The following is a 16,361-nucleotide window of genomic DNA, read 5'->3' on the forward strand; positions in this document are numbered from 1 at the left end:
CATTTCAGAGAGTTAAACTTTAGCATATGCACCCAGGACATTTTTTTAAGGTGGATATTTGGTGAATACACACTCAAAAAAGACATCATTTTGATTCACCACATGAAAGAAACTAAAACAACTTTTTAAAAAATTGGCTAACTTTACCTTAAACAATATATAAAAATAAGAAATAAAATACCAAATTTTTTGAGACAGAGTGATTAGAGCAGCTCACTAAATACAGAACTAGTTCTGTATGTTTTATGTCCAGGTTTTTGGAATTATATTGAAGTTTAAAAAACTTTTATGTGTTTCCAGATATTTTTGCTGTGTTGGTGAAATAAAGAAGATATGTTCACAATACTAAAATATCACTCGGTGGACTATTTACATGAGGTAGAGTGCTACTTGTTCTCACCTGTTTACTAAAAATTGGAGGTGAAGTGTTATAGTGTGTTTAATACATAGGTGTTTTGGAATAACATAAGAAATTACTATTTGAGGATTTTAGATTACTTTAATATGCACCAAACCTTAATGCACTGTGAGAAATAAGTTTAACTTTTAAACTGAATTTTAACTGAAATCGAAACATATTGCTCTTCTCAGCAAGAAAAAAAAATGCCTTTCCAAATGTTATATACATTTAATAATTAGTAAGAAAATTTCTGTATCATCATCCAGTTTGACAAATGTAAGCCTTGAGGATCAGGGAAGGAATCCCCATTATCATCATTCATTGTTGAGAAATGGAAGACTCAGTATTACAAAGTAAACCTTTACTCAGAGCAGTTTATATGTGTGTGGGCATATTTATTTCATTAAATATTTCCTAATTACATGTAAAACATTTGATATTTATTTTTTAAAATTTTGAGCCCATATTCTTTTCCTCCTCTTATCCAGTTTGCTATGCATTATACATGTGAAGTCCTGCAAAATGTATTTCCATGTTAACCATGTTGCCAAAGAAAACACAAACCAGAAAAAATAGAACAAGAAAAGTAAAGAAAGTAGAAAAGTAAACATCAACCTGCACTTAGAGTTCATCAATTCTCTCCATGGAAATGGATAGCATTTTTCATCATAGGTTCTTTGAATTGTTAGAGCAGTTATTTTCACACTGTTCCGTGACATTCCAGTTGATGACACCTCTTCATTTCCCACCCAGCTGCCATCCTTTGGACTTCTTCATCATGCCCGCAGGTACCTCCTCATCCTACAAGATCCAGTCTGTCCTAGAAGTCACACTTCATAACTTCCCTCTTCTTGAGGCCCCTCTGAATGAAAGGCAGAATGGAGAGTGTTTCCTGAAACTTCCATTTAAGGAGGGGCACCCAGGCCAGTCATCTTCCTTTCCATCCCCCACTCCCTTTTCAGCTTCCTTTTGTGTGTTGTTTTCCCCTATTAGATTGTGAACTCCTTGAGGAAAGGGACTGTTTTTTTCATATTTGGATACCCAGCACTTAGCACAGTGCCTGGCACATAGTAGGTGATTAGTAAGTGATTACTGTCTGACTGACATCTTAAATGCTGTCAGTTTTAATTGACGATTAAATCCTCCTACCCCCACCAGCTGTTAATGACTGCCTTGAGACAGAAGCATATAGGGGCTACATGTTCTTGCCCAGATGGCCAGAGGAATGGCAGCAGCTGGACAAGTGAGTAAAGTGCAATGTAGAATCACAGAATTAGACAAAACCTCATTTAACATCCAGTCCAACCCATACATGGAAGGAATCTCCACTATAACATACCCTACAAGTGGTAAATCCAGATCCAGCTTAAAGACCTCCAGGGAAGGGAAACCCATCACTTCTCCAAGAAATGAGGTTTGGACAACATTAATTATTAGGAATTTTTCCTGACAACAAGCATAAAGTGGACTCTTTACTATTTCTATCCATTGTTTCTGGTTCTGCCCTCTGGCACAAAACAGAGTAAGTCTAATCTTTCCTTCACATGGATCTTTAAAACACTTTAAAAGTAGCTGTCTTGGGGCAGCTAGGTGACAGAGTAGATAGAGCACTGGACCTGGAGTCAGGAGGACTTGAGTTCAGATGTGACCTCAGATACTTAACTGTGTGACCCTGGGCAAGTCACTTAACCTCGAATGCCTCAAAAAAAAAAAGAAAGTAGCTATTATGTTTCTTCTGAGTCTTCTCTGTGCTGAACATGCCCAATTCCTCCAACTAATCCTCAGGTGTCATGGACTCAGGTCTCTTTACCATCCTGGTTGCTCTCCTCTGGATGCTCTCCAGTTTATTAATGTTTTCCTTAAGCTGTGGGGCCAGAATTCCAAATGAGATCTGGCACTGGAAGAGTACAGTGGAACTATCACCTCCCTTTTTCTGGAAATGATGCCTCTTAATGCAGCCTAAGATAATATTAGCTTTTTTGGCTGCTACAGCATACACACGGGAGCTGCATGTGCTTGCTTATATGGCTGAGGGACAGTGTCATTCCTAAACCTCTGTCTCCCAAGTAGAGGATAGAAGATTCTCAGCCAAGGTGGTGCCATAACCTTGCCTTACAGCCAGAGGAGGGATCAGCAGTGATGGGAATGGGGTTGTCTTGTGAATAATCCCAGGGTTAAGAGTTCAGAGATCTGGACTTCTAGAGATGAATTTTTGAGCAGTGTGTCTTCTGAAGAGAGAAGGACACCCGTATGAGACTCTTTCTCTCTACTCTCCACTCCCAAAGCTACAAAAACAATAAGAGACTAAAGCAATGACATGGAGGAGCAGAATATCTGTGTTTTGCTCCCTACTATTACTCTGAATTATTTAAATTGTACAGGTCTACTAACCCCAAGGTGTGCCTACCCCCCCAGGAGAAGTCCAAATGACAGGATGGTGTTACAAGTCTAAGTAGATCCTGTCAGAGAGCTCAGGTTCATAAGAATGTCAATGTCATTGGCAACCTAAAATTTGGTTTTGATTTGAACGGTGTCTATACCACGGTAGAGCTGAGTTGGAAGGACTTTAAAACTTTGGTGGACATGATGAGAATCACCAGAGATGGCAAGAGCCGTATTCAGACATTTCTAGGAGTGAAGATGAATTGCATCAGACAGTAATCTTTTTGGTCAGCTCCAAAATTGGACTGAGTCCACAACAGCCTAGAACTTGCTGGTGGGGGAGGGAAGAGGGAGGATGGGAGAAAAGGTCAGGCCATGGGTTAAATGTAAAATGTGAAAAATAATCCAGATCCTGCAACAAGGCATTTGTGTGTGTATATAAGAGTTCAAGAGCTCCATTGGAGGCTTTGAACCTTCACTATAAGATAAGCATTTTAACCTTTAATAATATTTTGTTTTTTCCCAACTACATGTAAATACAATTTTTAACATTCATTTTTTAAAAATTGAACACCAAATTTTCTCTCTCTCTCCTTGCCCTCCCCGCTCCCTGAGATGGGAAGCAATTTGATATACATGTGCAATCATGCAAAATATATTTCTATATTAGTCATATTGTGAAAGAAGACACAGACCAAAAGGCAAAAAGTGAAAAAAAAGTTAAAAATTATATGCTTTGCTCTGCATTCAGACTCCATCAGTTCTTTCTCTGATGATGGATAGCATTTTTCATCGTGAGTCCTTTGGAATTGTCTTGGATCATTGTATTACTGAGAATAGCTAAGTCCTTCACAGTTGATTATCATACAGTATTTCTGTTACTGTGTGAATGTTCTCCTGGTTCTGCTCACTTCCCTTTGCATCAGTTCTTGTAAGTCTTTCCAGGTTTTTCTGAAATCATCCTGCTTGTCACTTCTTAGAGCACAATAATATAGCATTACAATAATACACCACAACTTGGTCAGCCGTTCCCCAGTTGATGGGCATCCCCTCAATTTCATTCTTCGCCACCACAGAGAGAGCCGCTATAACATTTTAACTTTTGATGCTTTGATTTTTTTGTTCCGTTTCATGAATTGCTATACTAACATTCTGATACTAACATACGTCATGCTAAATTTGGTATGCCTCAGACAATACACATAGACTATCACAGAATCCATACTCCAAGTCTTTCTAACTTAATAGGATGAGCCAATATTTTATTTCATTGACCTACAATTGAGGCTGGGGATCAGGTTGGGTACATTAAGTGGAGGCATTGTAGTGGGGATTTAGCAAAGCACTATAGCCACATAATCTATACAGTATATGTTAGTGGTGACTTAAAGGAAGACAGGAAGATCAGTACGTAGACTGGAGGAAGGAGAGGGTTCCAGGCGTGCGGGATAGTCAGAAGAGAATGACCAGAGCTGACAGATGGATTGTCTTGTTCATGGAACAGCCAGGAGTGTCAAGGGGTGAGGTGTAAGAAGACTGGAAAAATAGGAGAGGGTTGTCATGCAAGGTTTTGAATGCCAAACACGGCATTATTTATTTGATCCAGGAGGCAATAGGGAACCACTGGAGTTTAATGGGGAGATGACATGTAATGAACTGTGTACAAACAAGATGGATGCAGAGCATATGGAAGGTAATCTCAAAGTAAAGGCTTAACTGCAATGATCTTTTGCAGAAGGTGGGATTTAAGCTGAGCCTTGAAGTAACCTAGGGAAGCCACAGAGCATAAGAAGGGAGAGCATTCTGGGCCAGGAAGATAGCCATTGCAAAGGCGGAGTTAAGAGACAGAGTGTTATGTGTGAGGAACAACAAGTAGGCTGGTAAAGCTGGATCATAGATTGTGAGGAGAGGAGCAAATTATAAAAAAGGTTCATGGTGTGAGTGAAGGAGAGACTTAGGAAGTGGGAGTGGGAGATAGCATCAAAGAAATAAATGCTAGGAAGAGAAAATGGGCTAGTCTCATTGCGAGGGCAAGAGATGATAGGGAGATAGCCTGAGTGCCCCAGTGGTACCCTCTTGATGGAAGGGGAAATGGAAGAAAGTCTCCAGCATGTTGAGTGGATCACTATGGCAAACATGGAAGAACATGGAAGAGTAACACAGAGTGGGCATGCATGGATGAGTTTTGAACTCATGAACTCGTGAATTTTGAATATCATTGGAGGAAACTTCTAATACCAATGAATTAATAGAGCCATTTGAGTATAGCAGTATTATAAAAGACAACATTTTCCTAACTTAAATAAACCCTTTATATATATATATATATATATATATATATATATATATATATATATATATATATATATAAATTATATGTTATATATATATATAATTATATATCATTAAGTAAATATTTATATCCATATCTCATGGAAATGCAGCTTTGTGAAATTCAAAGTTACTTTAAAAATTAAAATATGTTACTGTAGGTAAAAATAATGACAGTTCATATGAGCAAATGATAGCCAATGGAAGTATAAATGCAATTGTAATTCATTGTTTTACCTTGCTATAAACGTTTCACCTTTTCCCCCACATACATGGTTTTTCAAGTGAAGAATGAGTTTTATGATGTCCTGATCTATTAAGAACATTAAAATAAAATTTTCAAACCAGAAGTTTATATTCCAGAAAACTGCATTCTCTAGTAATTAAAAATGAATGTGAAAGGTGTCTTTATCTTTGTAGTTATCATGCCATTACTTGGGGATGATTTTAGTGATCTGATCCAAATGATTGAGTTTGTTAAATTGACTTTAATGAGCTATATTTACCATGACATATTTAACACTTGCATTTTATTTGTAATTTTATAGTAATAATATTTAGAAGTACTGAAGTATAAAACCTTAAGTGTAGCACATTTACCTAAAGAACTAGAAGTACTAGCTAAAGACAAAGATGCACTTATGATTGTAGGCAGTGATACTAAGATATATTGGTGTATCAAGTAGTATGTTAGAAGGCTCTATAATTCTATTTTTCTTCTCACAGGATGTGGTTAGAAAGAAATTAAACATTAGATCATTATTGCTTCATATTCCTTCATATTTACATCATGATGAGTATAATTGTCATGCTGGAATTGTTGCTGATGAAAAATTTAGAAAGCCATGGACAACAGGTATGCTTTCTCTCCTGTTTTTACCCTTAAACATTTGTTTTAAAAGAACACTTAAGACCTTTAATAGTATTTGGCAAGTATGGTGTTTTTCTTCTAACTGATAATGATCTTAAAAGCTAGGTTAGGGCCCAGTAATGAGCAGAACTCCAAGAAATTCTTAATTTGATATTTTTGGAAGCCTTTAAGCAAGAAAGTTTGGGATACAGAACTGTACATATACCATAGTACAAGCAAAATGTGTAAATTAAGCCCTATAAGTTTAAATGTTAAGTATATCTTTGCTCATCTTTAACACCGATATGTAAAATGTGATAATAAAATATACAAGTACATCTTCACTTGACATAATGGTCCACTTTAAGATCTAAAAACTAAATTCTAATGTAGTGATAAACTTTTAATTTTAAAAAGATGGTATTATTATTTTTATTAAGACATATTTAAGAAATTGGTACTTTCCCTAAAGGTGAAAAAGATGAAGAATGAATTTTATCAAGCCTCCTATTATCTTTTAGAAGGCTTCTCATAAAACCTCATCCATTGTTTTACCAAGCATTTACAGAAGACCTATCTACTAGCCTGTTTTGAGGATGCAAAAAAAAATTAATAGTTCTTGCTTTTAGGAGTTTAGTTAGTCTAATTGCAGAAAAGAAATATATATACATAAAACATATAAATAACAATATTGAACGGCATTTGGTTCTGTCTAAAAATGAGTGACATAAATAAGTGCTGCATTCAGGAGAATGGGTAAAGGAGGGAGAAATCATTGTGGACTGGAACCTTTTGGAAAGCAGTATAAAATAAGAATAATTTGAGTAGGATTTGGATTGGAGCAAAGTGGTAGGATAAGGGTATTCCATAAGATGGGCATGAGCAAAGTTGGAAGATGAGAGCGAGCATGGTGATCTGATGGGGCTATAAAGATGTTTTGCTGTAGCAGAGTGGAAGTATTTCAGTATTACTGAATCATGTATCATCAGGAAAATAAATCTGGGAAAAGATAAGGATCACACTATTCTGGAAAATTCAAACATTCAGAGTCCCTTAAACTTACGGTGGAAGAAAACTGCAGAGGCTAATTTTTTTTTCTATTTTCTCTTCTAGTCTCAGTCCCCACAACTCTACAAATGGAAGATTTCTCAGTGCTGAATCAGTGGAAGACAGCTTTTTCTGTGGAGAATTTCCCTGAAAAGTATGTGTCATTTAACTTGATTCTCTTCATTGTATCTGGAGAAGAATTTACAATGTGCTTACTAGACTCTGTGTGTGTCTGTGTGTGTGTGTGTATGCGCACGCGCGCGCATGTGCGTGTGTGCAGGGCAAGGAGGATTCATCTTTCCTTCTCCTAGATCTTGTCCTTTTAAGAGAAGAACCACTTTCCAAATATTAATAGATGACAGGGTCACAGGTACAGAACCTTGATTGGACTGCTTTAAAATGAATCAGCAACCTGGACAGTAGCTCCTGTCAGAGAATTGCTGTTTGTACTTAATCACTTTCTTTAGCTTTCATTTTCTTTTCTGCTTGTAAATAGCCTACGATACATATAAGTATTGGATTATTACCATCTTATGAGTAAACACTTCAGAAGGGGAAAGATTCAGACTCCTTCACTTATACTTCTTAATCATTCATATAAATTGACAACAAGATTCTTAAAACAGTAGAGATTCAAAAGTCAGCATTTTTAGAGTACTAGCTCTGGAGAGAGAGCACTAATCAAATAAGTTTTTGTCAGGTAAAGGGATACAAAAGAAATGGAAGATATATACTCTTTTCTTGAAAAACTTCAGTCAAGTCAGGAAGGAAAACATGCACATTTCATGTAGAAGAAATGCTGACAGGAATACAGTTCTCCCCACAAAAGTAGAAAAAGTGGTGCTCTGTATACAATATAAATTGGGTATACAGTAGATCATTTATTCCTCCACAAAAAGCAACTGTAGCTTAAAAAAGGACTTCTGCATCAGTAGAACAATTTAAACATAATTGAGTAACTAATTTATACTACTAATACAGTGATCCAAGAAGCTAATATTTGAACCTTACTGGGATATAATTTTACATATATATATATAATATATATATATATATATATATAAAAATTATAATATAATTAGCGAGACTGCTACTTAGCTACTTATACATTTCATCTCTCTCTTGCTCTGGTGATAGGGCAACTGGACTTCCCCTAGTTGACTATCTGGATACAGCTCTGAATGATCTTCACCATTCAAAGCTGAAAAGAAAGAGTAAAAAGTGGTTGAGCATATAATCCCTTTCATATATCCACTGAGTTTCTAGTCCAGCAACCAATTAGTAAATCTTTTTTTGTATCCCATTGCAAGCAATTGAATTATCAGTTCTTTCTGCTCAGCAGACTGTTAAAGAACTCTCATCTTCTCACAGTGCGAGCTCCTGAATTTTACATGGCATGAAATACTCCCTTTTATCCCCTAAGTTTCCATGTGGTTAGTTGGAACCAGGAAAAACGGAGTCAGTGATAGTCCCAAGAGGTAGCAAAAATGGTAGCAAATTGAGCAACTCAGTTCTAGCAAGTATGGAGAATGTATAGTAGGCATGGATAGATGACAGTTAAAAAAATGAAGCTTTTTGGTGAACTGTTCAATAAGTCAACAGTGTGACATAGCAACCAAAGAAGCTAACATTAATAGAGGCACAAGAAGTACAAGGATTAAGAACTGATAGGAATATTATAGATTATGAGTGTGACTGGGCACTGGGTGTTTAAGTAGCAGTTTAGGAAGGAGAACAAACAAGTTGATAGATGATTAGAAGACATTTTACACAAGGACCAGTTGAAGAAACTGGGAAGGTTTAGCCTAAATAAGAGAAGACAAAGGGGAAACACAGTATTTGAAAAACTTTTGAAAGTGGAATTATACTTTTCATGCTTAACGTTAGAAAACAGATAGGGGTAATGGATCCCAATGACAGAGAAGCATATTTCAGCTTTTATAAAAAAAAAAAACATTCCTAATAATTATGATTGTTCAGGAGTGGAACGGGACTGCCTTGGGATGAAGTATATTCCCCAACACTGTATATCTTTCAGTGCTAGCTTGATTACCTTTGAGCATATTGTAAAGGAAATTCTCAGTCAGGTATTATTTTTTAATTTTTAGTTCCAAATTCTCTCCCCTCACCCCCTTCCTTTGAGAAAGCAAGAAAAGCTATACACATTTTACCTATAAAGTCATGCAAAACGTTTCCACATTAGCCATGTTGGGGGGGGGGGAGCGGGTGGAAGGAAAGAAAACAAAAAAATATATGCCTCAGTCTGCACTCAGAGTACATCAGTCCTCTCTCTGGAGGAGGATAGCATTTTTCATCATGAGTACTTTGGAATTGTTGTGAATTATTGTATTGATCTGAGTAACTGAGTCTTTCAATGTTGGTTATCCTTACAATGTTACTGTTACTGTGTACAGTGTTCCCCTAGTCCTGCTCACTTCACTTTACATCAGTTCATATTAAGTCTTCCCAGGTTTTTCCGAAACCTTCATCATTTCTTATAGCACATGGTATTCCATCAAAATCACATACTACTGCTTGTTCAGCCATTCCCCAATTGATTGGCATCCCCTCAGTTTCCAATTCTTTGCTGACACAAAAAAAAACCCACTATAAATATTTTTGTACATATGGTTTCTTTTCCTTTTTCTTTGACCTCTTTGGGTTACAGACCTAGTAAAAGTATTACTGGGTCAAAGAGAATGCAGTTTTCTAGACCCCTAGATATAGTTCCAAATTGCTCTCCAGAATGGACGGACCAGTTGACAGGTACAGTAACAATCCATTAGTATACTTATTTTCCCTCATTTTCTTCAGCATTTTTCATTTTCCTTTTTTGGACATCTTAGCCAATGTGGTAGCTGTGGGGTGGTACTACAGAGTTGTTTTAAATAATTCCTGCAATTATTAGTGACTTAAAACATTTTATATGACTTTTCATAGCTTTTATTTCTTCTTCTGAAAATTATTTGTTCATATCCTTTGACCATTTATCAATTAGAGAATGGCTCTTATTTTTACAAATTTGACTTAGGTCCCTATATATTTGAGAAATGAGACTTTTAATAGAGAAACTTACTGTAAAAAATTTTCAGTAGTTTCCTGCTCTCCTTCTAATTTTGGCTGCATTGGTTTTGTCTGTGCAAAAACTTTAGGTATTATTTATATTTGATGAAACTGAGCCCCTTTCCATGCTGAGATTCTTTGATTATGAAGTTACAGGGAGGCAGATTTCACCTTTACATAAGCAAAAACTTCCTAGCAATTAGAGCAATGTTTGTATTAATCTTTGGTAGTCTATTGAAGCTTCTGGACTCCTTTTCAAAATAATGTTTATCATGTACCTTCTTCATTGAAGAAATGCTAAATTTCAGTTAGAAGTTAATGAAATAAAGATGTAATTTTTTTTCCCATCTAGCTTCACAGACCCTTTGGGAGTCTATAGATCCTAGGTTAAAAATCTATAAAGTAAAAATGGAAGGTGCTTCTTCCCAAGATAATGAATTTGAAGGGATTTGAACAAAGTCTAAATTGGGGGAAGTGAGGCAGGTGGTGCAGAACATTACAGATGGGATTCTTATTTCAATGGAGTTTGAACCAAATGACCTCTGATACTCAAGTACTCAAATGGATTTGTGATTTCATTGGTTTGGGAGTTCCCAACAATTCATCGATGCCTACCTATCCTATGCAACTCTTGCCAGCTATAACTTCCCCACAGGAGCTCTACCCAACATATTGGAGTCTTTCTTTGCTTTCTTCTGACATTATAAGGGTAGTAGGAGGTCACTGTTCATTCCCCTATTATCCTTTTTCCTCACTGAATGACTAACCTGTCTTTTCTACCTAGGTTGATTTCCTTGATGACATCTTTCACTCTCATTTTTTGATGTTCCTTCTTGGTTATATGTAGCAGCTTGCTCACCCTCCACTATGACCCTCTCTAGTTGCCCTCTGTGTGCTTTTCATTTTCTGTTTCTTCAGAGATTGTTATATTCTATGAGTCACTGTCATAAAGCTTTCCTGGTAGAATGCCAGTATTAAAAAATGGGCATTTTTTCCATGAAAAGCTTGGAGTTGGTAAAGGGGCTTTGCAATTTTCTGAAGGTCATCCAGGCCACTCTCTATCTCCTGTTTGACTCTGGATACATTTTGTTGTCCTGACCATCTCCACACCGCACAGCCTGTATTTCAGCCATCAACCTTATCTTCCCACAAGAGCTTTGAACATTTCCCCTGGGTCCCCAAGCTCAGATAGGTGAGCTTTTGCCTTATGTTGCTGAGAACCAGGGCTCCATGCCACTTTTTGGCCATCTCTATGTTATCCTGCCACACCTGTATTCCCTTTCACTCCCAATTCCTTTCTAGTCTTCCTTCATGAGTTGTATTCCCCGCATTAGAATGTAAGCTCCCTGAGGGCTGGGATATTATATTATATTATCATATCAAATGCCTGGCATATACTAAAAGCTTAGTAAATGATTTCTCTATTTACAAAAATGGACAGCCTTTATGGGTTTCCTGTCCAGATGCATGTCATAATCCAGGAAATAGACAATCTTTATCTACCTGGTCTTTTCTGTATGGCTGGTCAGGTCAAACTCTTTTGAGTAGTTACAGATCTCCGTGTTGATACTCTGTAGTGATCTTGGGCTGGATGCAACCAACCAGGACAGTGTAATCTATATACAGGAGCCATCTACAGAAAAACTTTCTTCAGCTTGCATGCTGCATTCCTTCCTACTTCACAGTAGTGAACATCTTTGGCAAATATGTATCTCCTTATTTCATGCCTCCTCTGATGTTTATGGTCATTGAACAGTGCTTTTTCTATTTTTCTGTTTTCCAGTATCTTAAATGATTTTAATATATGCATGGGAGATAACTTGTTGGAAAAAATCCTTTTACCAAGTCAAATACTTTTTCATAAGCGATAGACATAATGGGATTTTATGTTCTCTGCATTTTTCCAGTCTTTTACAAAGCAGTAAAGATTCAGTCATTGTTGAATACCATTTGTGAAAGCCTGTTTGTTCCCTATTGATATGCTCATTGAGTATGTCTCTTGTTTGTATATAAATGACTCACATAGAGATTTTGTGTGGCATAATGCTACTTTTTTTTCCCTAGGCAACTACAATGTCATTTAAGGCATTGCAATTACATAATTAGGGGAATCTGATTGTGTGCTTGCTATAAAAAGCTATAAAACAATTTACTAACATAGCAACACAATTTGACATTTATAGTAAATGGTCTTGACAGTGGAAATCATTATTTAAAAACCTCAGGGATATTTAGAATTTTTTTTTTAATCTTCAAGAAAGCAATACCAGTTGAGCTGCCCTGTAGAACAATAACTATAGAAAGTGACTGCTTTAATGATGATGTGGCAAGAGCATTGTGTCTTGAGGGGAAACAATAGACCTAAGAAAGATTCTTGCTTCCCAAGTGGTCAGAAAGTTGGCCCAATACTATTATATTATCATTGCCTTAGGGGTGTTAAAATTAATCCCCTCCAAATCACCCCCTGAATTTTGAAGTTTATCCCCCTTATTTTAAAGAAAATATAGTAATTGATAATTAGTACTCTTAAAACTTAGTGGCAGAGGGGCAGCTAGGTGGTGCAGTGGGTAGAGCACTGGTCCTGAAGTCAGGAGGACCTGAGTTCAAATCCAGCCTCAGACCAAACACTTGACACTTACTAGCTGTGTGACCCTGGGCAAGTCATTTAACCCCATTTGCCTTTAAAAAAAACTTAGTGGCAGAAATTCCTCTCCTACATAAATAATATTAGCACCTTTGTTCACGTAGTATGTACAGCTTGAAGGATCCTTAGAGATCAACCAATTCAATCCTTATGTTTATGATATGTAAAATATATTTTTTTATTTTATAACTCTTTTTAAATTTTGAGTTTAAATTTATTTATTTAATTTTAGTTTTCAATATTCACTTCCACAAGATTTTGAGTTCCAAATTTTCTCCCCATCTCTCACCTCCACCCATCCCATGATAGTGTGCATTCTGATTATCCCTTCACCCAATCTGCCCTCCCATCTATCACCCCCCATTCTCTTATCTCTTTCCCCTTCTATTTTCCTGTAGTGTAAGATAGATTTCTATACTCCATTGCCTGTGTATCTTATTTCCCAGTTGCATGTAAAAACAATTTTTAACCTTTGTTTTTATAACTTTTGAATTCCAAATTCTCTCCCTTCCTCCCTCTCACCCACCTTCATTGAGAAGGCAAGCAATTCAATATAGGTTATACATGTGTAGTCATGCAAAACATTTCCATGATAGTCATGTGAAAGACTAACCATATTTCCCTCCAGCCTATCCCACCCCCCCTTTATTCTATTTTCTCCTTTGACCCTATCCCTCCTCAAAAGTATTTGCTTCTGATTACCCCCTCCCCCAATCTGTCCTCCCTTCTATTACCCCCCCTTTATCACTTTCCCCTGTATTTTACTGTAGGGTAATATAGGTTTCCATACCCAACTGAATGTATATGTTTTTCCCTCCTTAAGCCAAATCTGATGGGAGTAAGTTTCCCTCATTCCCCTTCACCTCTCCCTTCTTTCCCTCCACTGTAAAAGCTTTTTCTTGCTTTTTTTATGTGAGATAATTTACCCCATTCTACCTCTCCCTTTGTCCTTCTTTCAGTACATTCCTCTCTCACCCCTTAATTTCATTTTTTAGATATCATCCCTTCATATTCAACTCACCTTGTGCCTATATATATTCCTTCAAGGTCTCATGAGTTACAAATATCATCTTTCCATGTAGGAATGTAAACAGTTCAACTTTAATAAATCCTTTATGATTTCTCTTTCCTGTTTACCTTTTCATGCTTCTGTTGAGTTTTGTATTTGAAAGTCAATTTTTCTATTTAGCTCTGGCTTCTCAAGAATGCATTAAATTCCTCTACATCATAGAATGTCCTTCCCCGTGAAGGATTATACTCAGTTTTGCTGAGTAGGTGATTCTTGGTTTTAATCCTAGCTCCTTTGACCTCCAGAATATTGTATTCCAAGCCCTCTGATCCCTTAATGTAGAAACTGCTAAATCTTGTGTTATCCTGATTGTGTTTTCATAGTACTTTAATTGTTTCTTTCTGGCTCCTTGCAATATTTTCTCCTTGACCTGGAAACTCTGGAATTTAGTTATAATATTCCTGGGAGTTTTCCTTTTAGGATCTCTTTCAGGAGGTGATCAGTGGATTCTTTCAATTCCTATTTTACCCTCTGGTTCTAGAATATCAGGGCAATTTTCCTTGATAATTTCTTGAAAGATGATGTCTACGTTCTTTTTTTTGATTATGACTTTCAGGTAGTCCAATAATTTTTAAATTATCTCTTCTGGACCTATTTTCCAGGTCAGTTGTTTTTCCAATGAGATATTTCACATTGTCTTCTATTTTTTCATTCTTTTGATTTTGTTTTATAATTTGATTACTCCATTCTAATTTCTAAGGAACTGTTTTCTTAAATGAGCTTTTGGATTTCCTTTTCCATTTGGCTAATTCTGCTTTTTAAGGCATTCTTCTCCTCATTGACTTTTTGGACTTCTTTTGCTATTTGGTCTAGTCTATTTTTTAAGATGTTATTTTCTACAGCATTTTTTCCTGTCTCCTTTATCAAGCTGTTGTCTCATTTTTCATGACTTTGTTGCATCACTCTCACTTCTTTTCCCAATTTTTCCTCTACGTTTCTTACTTAATTTTCAGAATCCATTTTGAGCTCTTCTATGGCCTGAGACCAATTCATATTTTATTTGGAGACTCTGGATGTAGGACTTTTGACTTTGTTGTCTTCTTCTGATTCTATGTTTTGATCTTCCTTGTCACCAAAGTAAGATTCTGTAGTCTGAGTTTTTTCTGCTGTTCGCTCATTTTCCCAGCCAATTATTTTACTTTTTAACTCTTTGTTAAGGTAGGGCTCTGCTTCCAGTGTAGAGAATGTACTGTCCCAAGCTTCAGGGGTTTTGTGCAGCTGTTCAGAGATACTTCTAGGGACCTGTAAGTTTTCAGTTCTTCCAAGGTGGTACCATCTAAGGAGAGGTGTTTACTCCTCTCCTGGCCTGTGCTGTGATCAGTAAGTGACCATAAGCACTCTTTTCTTCCCTGGAACTGTGAGGAGGGTTCCTTCTCCACTGCTGCCACAAACTCAGCTGAATCAGTGCTCCTCCTCACCCCAGGACTGCCACTAGGACTGCTACCCAGATCCAAGTAAGGGCAAAGCATAGAATCCTGCCTCAGTGCTGGCAAAGAGATCCCTGTAATCTCCTTCTGATCAGTTGTTCAGTTCCCTTACCATCTGTGGGCTGAGAGCTCTGAAAGCAGCCACGGTTACTGCTGCTACCACTGCCACTCCCGGGCTGTGCTGGGGGCTAGTCTGGCCTGCACTCCTCTTTCACCCATTTCAGACAGATCTTTCCCACTGACCTTCTATGTTGTCTTTGGCTTTTGTGGATTGAGAAGTCTGGAAATTGCCATAGCTGCTTGTGAGGCCTGCCCTGGGTTTGCTGAGGCCTGGTCTGTGCTGGTGTACCCCATACTGAACTCCTCTCGCAGCCTTCCACAACAGACCTTTCCCATCGACTATCCAGGTTGTCTTGGGCTGGAAATTTGTTTCACTTTGTCTTTTTGTGCATTCTGCTGCTCTAGAATTTGTTTAGAGTCATTTTTTACAGGTATTTGGGGGAGAGTTCAAACAAGACCCTGCTCCATCCCACAGGACCAAAATGGATGTTGTAGTACTAATTTTCTCCCCCTTCTCCAGTTGGTTCTTTTCCTTTTTTTCTTTTTGAAAGATTTTTATTGATGTCTTTTTGTTTTTTGTATAACATTTATTTCTGAATATACTCATCTTCCCTATCCATCAAGCCTACTGAGGAAAAATCAATTCAGAAAAACCAACTGACACATCCCCTGAATCTGATAGCATATGTAACATTCCACAATCATATTTCCCCACTTTATAGTGAAAGGAGGGAGATATATTTTATCATTGCTCTCAGGACCAAGTTTGGTCATATTAGTGGTTCAGTATTCATTTTCATTTTATTCTGCTTTCCCTTTATATTGTTGTAGTCATCAAATATATTCAACCCATCATCTTGTGCATTATGTCATGCACTGTGTTAGACTTTAGGAATGACTCCAAAAGCGAGATAATCTTTGCCTTTAGGGAGCTTATATTCACTTGGTAGATTATTTTCTTAGTTCACTTACTTCACTGCATCAGTTCATATGCATCTTCTTATGCTTTTCTGAATTTTTCATATTTGTTGTTTGTAACAAATCAATATGGTACATTCATGTATTACGATTTGTTTAGCCATTTCCTA

General features: G+C 36.9%; 1 protein-coding gene across 1 annotated transcript in view; it reads left to right on the forward strand.

Moving 5' to 3' along the window:
* Positions 1 to 333: 333 nt before the first annotated feature.
* The window catches only part of SHOC1 (shortage in chiasmata 1), a 143,628-nt gene continuing 127,600 nt past the window's right edge, over positions 334 to 16,361 (forward strand). The window contains exons 1-3 of the mRNA XM_078152859.1: positions 334 to 378; positions 5,840 to 5,969; positions 7,077 to 7,164. Of these exons, the coding sequence (XP_078008985.1) occupies positions 334 to 378; positions 5,840 to 5,969; positions 7,077 to 7,164 (263 nt within the window). The remainder of the gene's footprint in view (positions 379 to 5,839; positions 5,970 to 7,076; positions 7,165 to 16,361) is intronic.

This window comes from Phascolarctos cinereus, unplaced genomic scaffold, assembly GCF_003287225.1.
Source record: "Phascolarctos cinereus isolate Bilbo 61053 unplaced genomic scaffold, phaCin_HiC Scaffold_4;HRSCAF=312, whole genome shotgun sequence".
Lineage (NCBI taxonomy): Eukaryota > Metazoa > Chordata > Mammalia > Diprotodontia > Phascolarctidae > Phascolarctos > Phascolarctos cinereus.